The sequence below is a fragment of the Camelina sativa genome, chromosome 12 (assembly GCF_000633955.1).
Source record: "Camelina sativa cultivar DH55 chromosome 12, Cs, whole genome shotgun sequence".
NCBI lineage: Eukaryota > Viridiplantae > Streptophyta > Magnoliopsida > Brassicales > Brassicaceae > Camelina > Camelina sativa.
Genome location: NC_025696.1, coordinates 10,137,084 through 10,149,568, shown reverse-complemented (window position 1 = coordinate 10,149,568; position 12,485 = coordinate 10,137,084). Strand labels below are relative to the sequence as shown.

The 12,485-nt window shown below is 40.3% G+C and overlaps 1 protein-coding gene across 1 annotated transcript in view; it reads right to left on the bottom strand.

Annotated features, from left to right (window-relative positions):
• LOC109127922 (putative cysteine-rich receptor-like protein kinase 12) overlaps positions 1-11,360 on the bottom strand; it is a 14,496-nt gene extending 3,136 nt beyond the window's left edge. Inside the window, exons 1-2 of the mRNA XM_019233521.1 lie at positions 10,985-11,360; positions 9,824-9,927 (exon numbers count right to left, since the gene is read on the bottom strand). Coding sequence (XP_019089066.1) covers positions 9,824-9,927; positions 10,985-11,360 — 480 coding nt within the window. The remainder of the gene's footprint in view (positions 1-9,823; positions 9,928-10,984) is intronic.

Below are 12,485 nucleotides of genomic sequence, written 5' to 3'. Positions count from 1 at the left end.
TTTTTTTTTTTAACTTGAATAAGGGAGAGGAGTACCATTTTCTTTTGTAACCTTACTTGTCAGGTATGAACAAGGAGTCAAGCTCTATGAACATCAATCTCCATGATGAGGTAAAAAGAAAAGTACATAAATTACCTCAAGCTTTTATAGATTATGTTGGAAATTCGGATGTCTCTTGTTCACTGGTCAGCCATTGGATTTTTCATTTGTCGGATTTGTGGATTCAATCTGCAGTATTAAACAACCAAGGCAGTACACTAAAAAGAAAAATCATAGTTTCCAACAAAATTTTGACTCAATAAAACCTTTTATTTTTATTTTTTTTCGACTGACTCTGAAAAACAAAAACGTAGTTAGTAACTACCTCCCCCAGACTTAAACAACACTGTCTCCAGTGATATCAAGTAAGAGATTGGCGAATAAATCAAAAAAAAATAATTCGAAAGAAAAAGGAAAAAGAAATACCTACCAGTGGGTTACCTCCCACTAAGCGCTTGTTTTCAGTCATTAGCTTGACTGTGTCGGATCTCAGGCATCTGGTGGATCAGAACATGGCAGTGAATGCTTTTGAGAGAATGACCTCTTCATCCAAGGTGGTGTGTAGGCAGGAGGTGCATGAGGTTTGCCAAGGATGTGAGGAACATGACCAGGGCGGAATTTAGGGACGGGTTTGCTTCTTTTATTTCCTGCAAAATCATCAACAGAAGAAACAAGCGCTCTACGATAATCTCGTGACTCTGTTAACTACAAAACAGTTTTTGTACCTTTGAAATTCTTATTGATTATAGGAGAAGGTTTGGGAGAAGGAGATGCATACCTTGGTCTTACCTATGGGTTCTGGACTGTGGAATGGTGATATTTCAGCTTTACAACTTGTCTAGGACTTGCAGCTAAGGAATCAACTCGAGAATCTTCAGTTTTGGACAAGTCCGAGCCGACTCTGAAAGGTGTGTTGATCGATGCAACAGCTGCATCGATCGATGCTAGGTCTGCAACTCGTGTTTCTTTAACGATTCTGCAGCTTTCCTCTGAAATCCGCGTTTCCATTACAAAAAAGTCATCTACCAGCGACTTGTCATGCATCAGAACCTCATCATGATCTCTAGTACTGATTAGATGATCTCCAGTCCAATCTTCAAGCTCAACAGCTTGCTTACTCACTTTCTCAACAATCTCCAACTCCTTGACATACCTAGCAGTAATGTCTCCAGGAAGCACTATTAGCGGATCATCATCAGAAGCAATTTCCACAGAAAATGTCTGACCATCAATAGTGAGAGCTCTTCTCAGCTTGTCCATCTCAAAGTTCATGAGCAAATCATCCACATTCAGAGTAATGTGTCCATTCTTCACATCAATGATGGCACCAGCTGTAGCTAGGAATTAGCGTCCTAAGATGAGAGGATCAATAGGCACTTTGTCATATTCCAGCACCACAAAGTCAGTGGGAATCATGCAATCTCCAATCTTAATCGGAATATCCTCTAAAACACCTTCAGGAATCCTTCTGGATCGATCAGCTAAGATAAGAGATATCTTAGTCGGCTTAAAATCTGTCATCCCAAGTCTCACAGCAACAGAATGTGGCATCAAGTTGATACTAGATACAAGATCGCAAAGAGAGTGAGCAAACCGTTCTACAGATATAGAGAAATCAAGTACAAAGCTTCCGGAATCTGGTAGCTTCTCTGCAATCCTACTCTGAATCACTGCACTCATTTCTCAGAGACAACCACTTCTTGCTTCCTCTCCTTCCTCCTCTGTGGAAGCGGATTCAACAAAATTGAGCTGACATCCTTGGTTAGCAAAGCTCCTTCCTCAGGGCTCAAACCATTAGTAACCATTCTCTTCACATATCACTTAATACCAGGAGAAAACTTGACTGCATCAATGAAAGGCATCTCTATCATCACCTTATCCATCATAGCTTTGCATCTAGCTTCTTCAATCTCCTGCTTGGACCTACTAGGCTTAGGAAAAGGGACCTTAGGCTTATAGGCTTGTTGTGAATCAGATGGTTGAACAGGAATAGAAACCGAAGCTGTTTGTGGTGGGTGTCGATTGATGCTTGTGATGCATCGATCGACAATGGATGGTGGTTGCATCGATCGATGCTGGCTCAATTACCGTATCATCGATTTCTTCCTTCACCAAAATCGCATTACAAGTATGCTTGGGGTTCGACTATGTTCTTCTAGAAAGAAACTCCTCTTGTCTTTTAATAGACCCAGCAGTCTGAATCACTTGATTCTCTAGCTTCTTAACATGAGTGTTTAATGCATCAAACTTCCCAGTCAGCTCCATGTATACAGAACAAATCTTCCCATTGAAGTCTACTGTTAACTTCTGCTGACCTTCCAAAATCTGTCCAAGCATTGATTCCATCTTGCTCTCTGAATTGGGTGGAGAGAGGGGTTGGTAAGAAGAAGAACCATAGTTCCTAGTGAAGTTGCTGTTTGGATTTCCTGTGAAGGAATTCTTCTGACCAAATCTCTGATTTTGATACCCAGCTCCATACACATAGTTGACACCTTCTTCGGTAGTCTCTGGCTTTGGCTCAAAAGTCTCAACATCTTCAGCAAAATGGACAGACTTCTTTCCCACAAGAAGATTGTGCACTGTATCCAACTTAGCATTCACTGCAGCAAACAAATTTGAATCATGGCCTTCATGTGCTCTTTTCCGCTCTAGGTCTGCATTCTTGGTGCCATTGCTTGATGCTAGTCTTTCTATCAACTGTTTAGCTTCATCCGGGTACCTTGTCTTGAAGTTCCCATCACTAGCAGTATCCAAAGCCATCTGATATCTCCAGTCAATCCCACTGAAGAAGATACTAATCAGCTACACCTCTGAGAACCATGATGCGGACAGTCTCTTTGGTATGCTTTGAACCTTACCCAAGCAGCTTTGTAAGATTCAGCAGGTCCTTGTCTAAAGGTGGTGAGCTTATTCCTCAGCTCATCAGACATCGCATCATTATAGAAGTAGTTCAGGAATGCCACCTTGATGTCATTCCAGGTCTTCAGAGATCCTGGTTTGAGTTGCCTTGGCCAATGAGAAGCTTCTCCAGCAAGAGAGTAGGGGAAGAGCTTGCAGTAGAGATATTCCTCTGTGACTCCATTAGCTTTGATGCTTGTAACTATGTCCTCGAAGTGCTCAATGTGAGCTAGAGGCTTCTCATGTGGCAAGTTCTGGAATGGTCTCTGGCTAACAAGAGAAAAGTAGGCAGGCTTCAGCTCAAAATCATTCCTTTGGAATGGAGGAGGGACAATTGCGAAACAGTTCTCATAGAATTAGTCTATCCTGTTGAAGTCCGCAAGAGTCTTGACAAGCTCTCCATTGTTGTCCCGTCTAGGCTGAAGGTTCTCTGCATCGGCTCTGGCATTGCATCGATCAATGCCAACGTTGCGTCGGTCGATGCCATCTTGGTTGCGTCGATCGATGCTAGCATTGCATCGATCGACGCCATCTGCATTCTCATCAACGACGACGAGTTCTTCCTGAATAACTCGTCCACCAGCATCAAATTTTTGGCCTTGTTCGTTGCACACATGACCCTCTTGATCCCTCAAAACTTCAGCCGCATCAGGTCTCAATATGATTGTATTGGCCATCTTCACTGACTTGGCTGCTTTTGTGTTATCACGCTCTAGTTGTCCTAACTCTTGGTTTGTAAGCTTAACAACTGGACCAGTAGGATTTTTCCTGGTGCTAGGCTTAGGCATGTACCTGAAACACACAAGATAAAAGAAACAAAAGCGTGTGAGTAAAACAGAAAAAGAAAAATTTAGACAAAATCAAAGATTTTAATCTAATGGTGAATCAAAAGAGTCCCCGGCAACGGTGCCAAAATTTTATATGCTCAAATATAATCCTGAGCTACTCTCTAAAATTAAGAGATCAATTGTAGTACTTAGGGATCGAATCCACAAGAACTCTAGATTCACACAATAGATTTAATAATCTTTTAATTATGCTAAACAGAAATATTTTAATTAAATTGCAAAAGAAAACAGAAAATAAAAGAGTTGTAAAATTCAGAAGGATTAAACGTTAGGTTTAGGGAAATTTTTAGGAAATCATGGAAAATCAGATCAATTAATTAAGTAAGCAGGATTCAACAATTAAACACCATTCTTGAACTCTAAATACAATTGTAAAATAAATCAGTTCTCACTGCAAATATTATCTAAGTTTTAAAACCCCAAAATCCAAATCATTTTGTAAAATTCTAGTTAAAAACCAGCAATAAAATCAAGTTTAGATAAGTTCACAAAATTACTAAATCAAATCTTTTTGCAAGAAGTAATTTTGCTAACCAAAGGTTTTTGTCAGAAAAATCAATATATTCTCATATCAATCAATAATCCTAAGATCTAAATTCAGATGACTAATCAAAGATCTAGCATTAAGAACAACCTATGGTGAAGAAAAAGAAAGATAATGAATCCAAACAATTAATCAATCTAACAATCCATGAAATCCCTAATGAGAATCCCTAAACCTAACAAGCAGATCTACTCAGACATAATTAATGAAAAGCAAAACATCTTCTGAATAAATTGCATTAAGAAAGAGAAAAAAGAAGAAGTAAAAAAGTTCTGAATCTCTCTGAAAGAGTCTTGATTCTTCTCTCCAAAAGCTCGCTAAATCTCTCAGGGTTTTCTCTCAAAAGTTGCGGGGAAAAATAAAGCTTAGGTCTAAACAATGACCATAAAAATCCTATTTATATTCCTAAAAACGTCCAGGGGCTAATGATGCAAATATGGAAAACTTTGGGGCAGCTTTGTAAATCTTCAAAACTTGTGGGAAAACTTCCAATTTGCCTTGTGGACTCTGCATCGACCGATGCTGACGTTGTGTCGATCGATGCATCCTTCTGAATTCGTCTCTCAACTTCGTAGCTCAGCCTCAATGCTTGATTAAGCTCCAAATCTTCCTATTTAGCTCAATTTTGCTTCCATCCATGCTAAATCTTATAAAGACTCAAAAGACTCTAAAAATACCTAAAATACTCTATAAATAAGACTTATATCATGGCTAAAATCACCTAAAAACCATGATATATCAGGGAGGCCATGTCGTACACCGTTATGCTGGACTCAGGTGGGGGAGAGGAGCATGTATGGTGCTAGTTTTGTTCAGGAAACCTCAGAGAAGATTCAGGTTCTCAAGCTGAACATGAAGGAAGCTCATGATAGTCAGAGGAGTTATGATGGTAAGAGGAGGAGAGATCTTGAGTTTCAGATGGGAGACATAGTGTACCTCAAGATGGCCATGTTACGGGGTCCGAGCAGGTCATTGACAGAGACTAAGTTGAGTCCGAGGTATATAGGTCCGTCCAGAGTGATTAAGCGGGTGAGACCGGTAGCATATAGGCTGGAGCTGCCTGAGGTTATCCATGCGTTCCACAAAGTTTTTCATGTGTCGATGTTGTGGAAGTGTCTCCGTGAGGATGATCGGTTGTTGGTTAAGATTCCTGAAGATCTTCAGCCTAACATGACTTTGGAGGCGAGACTGCTGAGGGTTCTCGAGAGGAGGATCAAAGAACTTTGGAAGAAGAAGAGTCCTTTGAGGAGAGTCATATGGGACTGTGATGGTGTTGAGGAGCAGACTTGGGAGCCAGAGGTGAGGATGAAGGCAAGCTTTAGGAAGTGGTTTGAGAAGCAGACCACGACTTAAGGTTGTCTAGCCAGGTCTCAGCTGTAGTCATATGAGATGGTGTTCGGGATATGGAATTCCGTGAGGCTGTTGCTAAAGAGGGAAGTTTCCTGAAATGGAAGTTTCTAAAAGTGGAAAGTTTTCCAAAAGTGGAAAGTTCTAAAATAGAAAGTTTTATGGGATTTAGAATTTGTCCATTTTTAGTGGTTAGGAGCCTTGGAGGGGCTTTTGTTGCCTTCGTGGCGGACTGTTGAGTCATTGTGTGCCCGGGTGGGGCGGTCTTTCGAGATATTGTGTGGCCTTTGTGGCAGACTTTTGAGTCATTTTGCCCGTGTGTGACGGTCTTTTGAGACATTGTGTGGCCTTTGTGGTGGGTTGTTTAGCCAATTGTATGGCCTTTGTGGCGGGCTGTTTAGCCAATTGTGTGGCCTTTTTGGCGGGCTGTTAAGCCAAGGTGCCTGTTTAGGCGGTCCTTCGGGATGTGGTCTTCGTGACGGTCCTTTGGGACATGTGGCCTGTTTGAACAATCCTTCGGGATGTATGGTCTTCGTGACGGTCCTTCGGGACAAGTGGTCTTCGTGACGGTCTTTTGGGACGAGTGGTCTTCGTGACGGTCCTTCGGGACAAGTGGTCTTTGTGACGGTCCTGCTGAGGACATTTGTTTGGCCATTGTGGCAGTCTTGTTTAGGACATTTGTTTGACCTTGGTGGCGGTCCTTTTTAGGACATTTTTTTGGCCTTTGTGGTGGCCCTTGGGGCATGTATATGATCCTTGTGTGGTCATGAGGTAGCCCAGTGAGGGGATATGTGGTTGGTAGGACGTTGTGATGTTTTACGCGAGCCACGGGTGGTTAGGGATAGGACAAACGTGTTTAGAATTGTTTGCTCGTGACTCTTGGGGGACTTTAGTTCTCCTAGTACTGTCATATTCCGAGACTTTGTGGCTTGAGAGTATGGTTGGTATATCGACTTCGGATGACGATCCGGGGGCGCACTGTAGGGTGGCAACCCAAGAGACGAATATTGGACTTCTTTACTTATATATTATGGCATGCGGGCTTAGGCCCGATGAGGAGCCAACGTTATGGCATGCAGGCTAAGGCCTTATGAGGAGCTAATAAAAAACTCAAGAATAAGACCTATGAGTAAAGGAAAGTCCAAAAGCCGAGAGCAAATAATGCCTGGAACATGAGTCTATCGCCTAGAGATGACCTTCCGTAGATCGGTCGGAGGGGTGCGAGCCGTGGAGACGGTTACACGGGAGTCCTTGGCTAATGGTTGTTCGAGATTCGAGGATGAATCTGTATTGGTGGGGGAGAATTGTAACATCCGCGAACCAATTATTAGGTTTTTGGGATGGGTGTCGATAACACCAAGGTGGTGTCAGTTGACACAAAATATTTTCTGGTTCGACCAGTCCGATTTAATTATCGATTTGGGTCGGTATGTGATGTGCGTGGTTTTATCACTTCAATTATATTACCTTGAAAAGACCACACAACGGCTGCAAGTGCACAGCTAAGTGGTAGTAGTATTTAAGGATCGATCCCATAGAGAGAGTTGTTGTTTAGAGAATCTGTCGGAAGAGATGTAAGGCTAGGACTCAATAAAATGGGGGTTTTGGTTGTCACGATCGTAAGTAAGCAATAAACGTAAATAAAAGCAAATAAAATAAATAAAGCAAGCGTTGGGCATCAAGGGAAATCGCAGGGGTTTGATGATATATCTATCGAGGAAAGTTTAGGATTAGTGTGTTTATCTAAAACTCGGACTACGAAACACGAATGAACCGTAAACTTATAGATCACAAGCTAACTGTCTAAGATCTCTATACTCCGTTACTCAACTGTCACAGGCAACGACATATAGATCAAAGCATTTAAAACATGTTCGATTCTAATCCATGAGATTTCATAGGTAAGGGGTATGTGCTTCCTATGACTCCTCACACATCTAAGCTAGGTCAAACACACATGCAAGTTTTTGGCGAAGCATACACACTTTAGATCATAGTTAGTTCATGAGGCTAACTTAAAGCATTAAGGAAACACTTAGAATTAAAGCATAGAATCAACAAGAAATTAAATCTAACAAACCCTAAAAATTGCCACCTAAACTAAGATCATCTCCCCCTTTGATTATTACTTTAAACCTAACTAGAAAACTACTCTAGCATGTTTAAGGGAATCATCAAAGCAAGGTTTAAATAATTCATAAACATAAAAGAATAAATAGTAAGAATAAAGTTTAGAGATTACTTCTTAAAATCAATTACAAGATGTAAAGGCTTCTCCTTATGAAAACAAACAAGAGAAAGAGAAAGAGTTGGTGAACTTCAATGCTTCGAGAGAGGGATGAGAGAGAGCTTCATGACATCGGCTGCTCCTCTGGTCGTGATCTCTTTGGAGGCAGGTGAAGGCACACTCTAAACCCTAGGTTTAGAAGAGTATTTATAGGGTTTTGTCTAGATTTAGGGTTTTGTAAGGGTAAAAACGTCTTTTCTTATTAAGTGCATGGCAAGGAACGGCGTAGGAAGCTTGTAGAACGTGGTGACTCCTCCGGACCGGGCCGACGTGATGGTTGCTAATCGGGCCGTCATTAAAGTCCACTTGGCTTGTTGGTTCTCCTTATGTCGGTTTATAACACGTCTCGGTAAAACGGGCATAACTTCCTGATGAGTTAACGGATTGACTTGATTCCACTTCGAGAAGAACGATGACTCATCTAGCTTTCCATAGACACTAACTACGTCAAAACGTGATTTCTGGAAGTTATTCAAAAGTGGCCCGTACTTTAACGCTCTAAATCTTTTCTAAAACGTATTTTTCTTGTCATTTGGTCCTTTTTGGTATAAAACCTGTAAAACCTTCTTGAAACCTAAAATACTTGATAATAGACATTAAAGCCTTAAAATCATACTAAAATCTTCCTAAATGCATAAAACTATAGATAAATGGGTAAAATAATGATGTTATCAACTCCCCCGGACTTAGACTTTGCTTGTCCTCAAGCAAATAATCAGAATAAATCGTCGAAAAGAGGTTTTGAAAATAATGGGAATTCACTTACTTTGGGGATATTGTCTTTGCAATCTTCTTCGCCTTGACATTAGGAACTTACATTTGTAATTATCCATGAGAATCATCAACGCTCCTTGATCCCACAATTCTTTAGAGTATCCAGAATCTCCATTGTCATCTCTTTACATAAATTAAAGCAATAATAAAAAGTGAAATCTTACCAAGGGAAAATGGATCAAAGGCTTGTCGACTCTCTTTAAGCCAAGACTTTCTTTGTATGATACCTTTCCTCTCCCTTTTCTCACTTCCAAGGAATCTATCTTTCCCTAATTTTCTAGGGTATCATTTTTTATTTATAGAACCTTTGCTCTTTTTTCTTCTCTTTGTTTTTTTATATATACATTGGACATGCTTCCATGAAATCTAAAGTATGCACGGATTTACGCGACATCCCTTGGCTCACTTCTTTGCTACCTATATCCTTATTCTTTTTTTATCTTTTTTTGTCTCTCTTTTTTTTTTAGAGTTACGAAGGGAAGAGAGAGGGGAACATACTTTTGAAGAAGTGCAATGTCTTGTGTAGCTTGAATGTAGATATCTAGTCCAATGTATACAAATTCCCAGGGCTTGATGATTAAGTCCGGTTTAGGTCCTATAAAAGTTAGAGACAACGTTAGATCATCTGAATATCCATCGAAAAGGGACTTGGGGGATTGTTGAGTCGCATAGTCTTTCCAAACTTCGGTTCTGTTGTCAAGCATAATCAAGAGTCATAAGAGTGTTAATCTAAATCATATAAACCGTTAGAATAAGATCATAATCCCCTACTAGTTTTGACTCAATAACAAAAAAAATGTGACTCGATAAAAACGTCAAAATTATTGATGTAAAAAGTGGAAAAATGTCTCAAGTCAACAAAATAGAAAGTAGCATTAGTATAGGATGGAACATCCTTCCCCCATACTTAAATCACACCGTACTCGGTGGGAAAAAAGTAAGAGTTGAGGATTAAAAATCATAATGAAAAGTGTAGTGTTTAAGAACAATGTCACCTTGATGGAATGTTGTGTCGACTCTAGACGTTTAATGGTTGCCCAAAAATTGTCTAGAGTTCGGCTGTGGAATGAAAGTTTGGTGACTAACCGTTTGTACTTCCATTGGTTGCTTGACATCGAATATGAACAAGGCTAAGCTCATTTGAATTGTGTTTGATATATCTTTAAATGCATCTTCCTTGAAACAAAAACCTAAAACCATCAATAATAATGATAAAATAAAAAGAATAAAAACAGACCTAAGTAAAAGAATGGTGATGGTTGGTGGTGAGGATGGTGGTGGTTCGGAGTTGTCTCGCGGTACACGGGTGAACGGTCACGGACATAAGCAGCTGGTACGGTGTGGTGGTACGCGGTACGCAGGAAATGGTACACGGTACGTTGGTCATGGCATTGGCTACGGCTGGTAGAGTTAGTGGGGACTCTCGGCATCGATCACATGAGGATTGTGATTGATCCGTTGCCTTCGGCTTGCATTGGAAATGTTGAACATGGCCGGTCAGTAGGTGGTACTTGCCACTAGTCATGGTGTGTTGCCAATCCATGGACCTTCTTCTTCCTTCTTTTTTGGCTTTTCTATTTTCTATTTTTTTGTGTTTTTTTTTATAAAACCTGAAACTAAAATGCAAAAATATTAAAATTAAAAGAAAATAAATCCTAAAAATAAAAACTTACTAGACATGGGTTGCCTCCCAAGAAGCGCTTGTGTAACGTCGTTGGCTCGACGTTAGCTTGCTTTCTCAAGCAGGGTGAGGAGAGTGGGTTGTCCTTAGACAAGCTCTCTTGGTTCATTCTCCACTGATGTCATCAGGTGGCTCCTTAAGGTCATCTTTTTCTCTTGTTTTGGCAATACAGTTTGTGGTTGGCAGCTCCGCTTCTCCCTTTCCTAGACCTTCTAGGCCTCGTGGTGGTGGAGCATATAATGTGGTAATAGCAAAACAAACCTTTGTATGGTTTTCTCCTTCTTCTTCTTGAGAGTGCTTGAGTGAGTTGGGGTTGAAACTTTTGATTTTCATGGAACCTTGTAACTTGTCTCCCACGGCTTCTACTTCAAGCTCTTTGGCTCCTAAGGTTGCTCCTCCTTTGTCGAGATTTTATAGAGGATGAATAGGGTTACCTTGTGGTTTAGTAAAAGAAAATTTTCATTTTTCTATAAGGAAATTAGAATGTTTTCCTTTTTCGAATAGGGTTTTCTTTTCTTCTCCTTCCTCCTCGTCGGGTCGAGCTCCTTCTTCTAGTTTGTGTTCACCAACACATGAGGTCAGATCCTCAATCTTAGCAGCAAGGTCTTGGTTCTTCTCTTTTATTTCCGACTCAATCTCCTTAAGAAACTTGTGGCTCTCCTTTGTGATTGTAGACTTTTCGGATAAGACTTCTCCAAATTGTTTTTGTTCAAAGTCGAGACCAAACATCTTCCTCTCAGCTTCATAGGCTCGGTTCTCAAGCTTCTGCACACGCATACTTGTGTTTAAATCCTTGTTGAATAAAACTCCATGCTTGGACTCATGGTCCTTTGTTAAGTTTGAAACTTCATTGACCAATTCTCTAATGTTGATAACAATATCTTGGGCACTCTTGAGATGTTTCTCTTGTTCCTCTTCAAGACAATGGACTCTTCTCTCCATGGTTGCAGCATCTTTAGACCTTTGCTTTCTATGCTTCTAACTTTAACAGCAATGTCATCCATTTTTCTTTAAAGATCAGAATCGATTTTGTCAAGCTTCTCATGCAGCATCTTCATAGTCTCATCTTGTTGATCAGCTAACTGACTTATTAGGTTCAACATCTTTTCTTACTCAACTCTTTCTTTTGTAGACACATGAAAATTTTCTTGATAGACTTGGTGGGGAAATCGGATAGGGTCTCGGTAGGAGTGGTTTAAATTGGCTCTAGCTCTCCTTGGATAAGGTCTTTGAAAACGTGATGGACGGTGACTTGGAACAGGTTCCCAATCTTCATAAACATCATATGGTGTTGGAGATGGTCGAGTTCTAGGGTTACCTCGGTAGATAGCTTCTTCTTGGTGTTGATATTGTCGATAATTGTGGTTTTTGGGAATTTCTTCATTAGGGAACTGGTATGTCATGCAACAGTAGAAGTCTTTGAGCTCTTCTTCTCCATCTTCTTTAGCAGATGATAGATCACAAGACTCATCATTCTCTCTTGGCAAATCTTCATAATGGCTCTCCTTGAAATTTTCTTCAAAATAAGCATCTCCTTCATCGGTTTGATAGTATTCTTCTCTAGTCCACTCTTTGGATTTGTTAGGATCGGTTGGATACTCAAGTGAGACTCCATATCCTTCTTCAGCATCAGTAGTTTGATAGAATTGATCATCACTCCAATTATTGTATTCACCGGATTTGTTGAATATGGCTTCTATTTTCCACTCTAGGTGGCTCTCGATGGTGTCAATGGGTGTAACCTATGTTGATAATCTTAATTCCTTGATCTTATATATCCTCCATATGGTTTAAAACTTGATTTTTTATGGCATCGATTTGCTCCTCCAAGCGTGTAACGTCTTGGGTTATAATCTCGAGTTTAGCTCCAAACTCAATACTCATCTTATCCAGTTTAGCATTTAGAACTTTATCAGCCTCCTCTTGACTTGATATAAGTTCATCCATCATCTTCATGAGCTTGTTTTCAGTTTGAGAGCTCCTTGAAGTGATTGGTTTGCGAGTGTCATAGAAAAAGTTTTCATTGACATCGACTTTCATGACTTCTTGCGGATCAAGGTGTTGGTC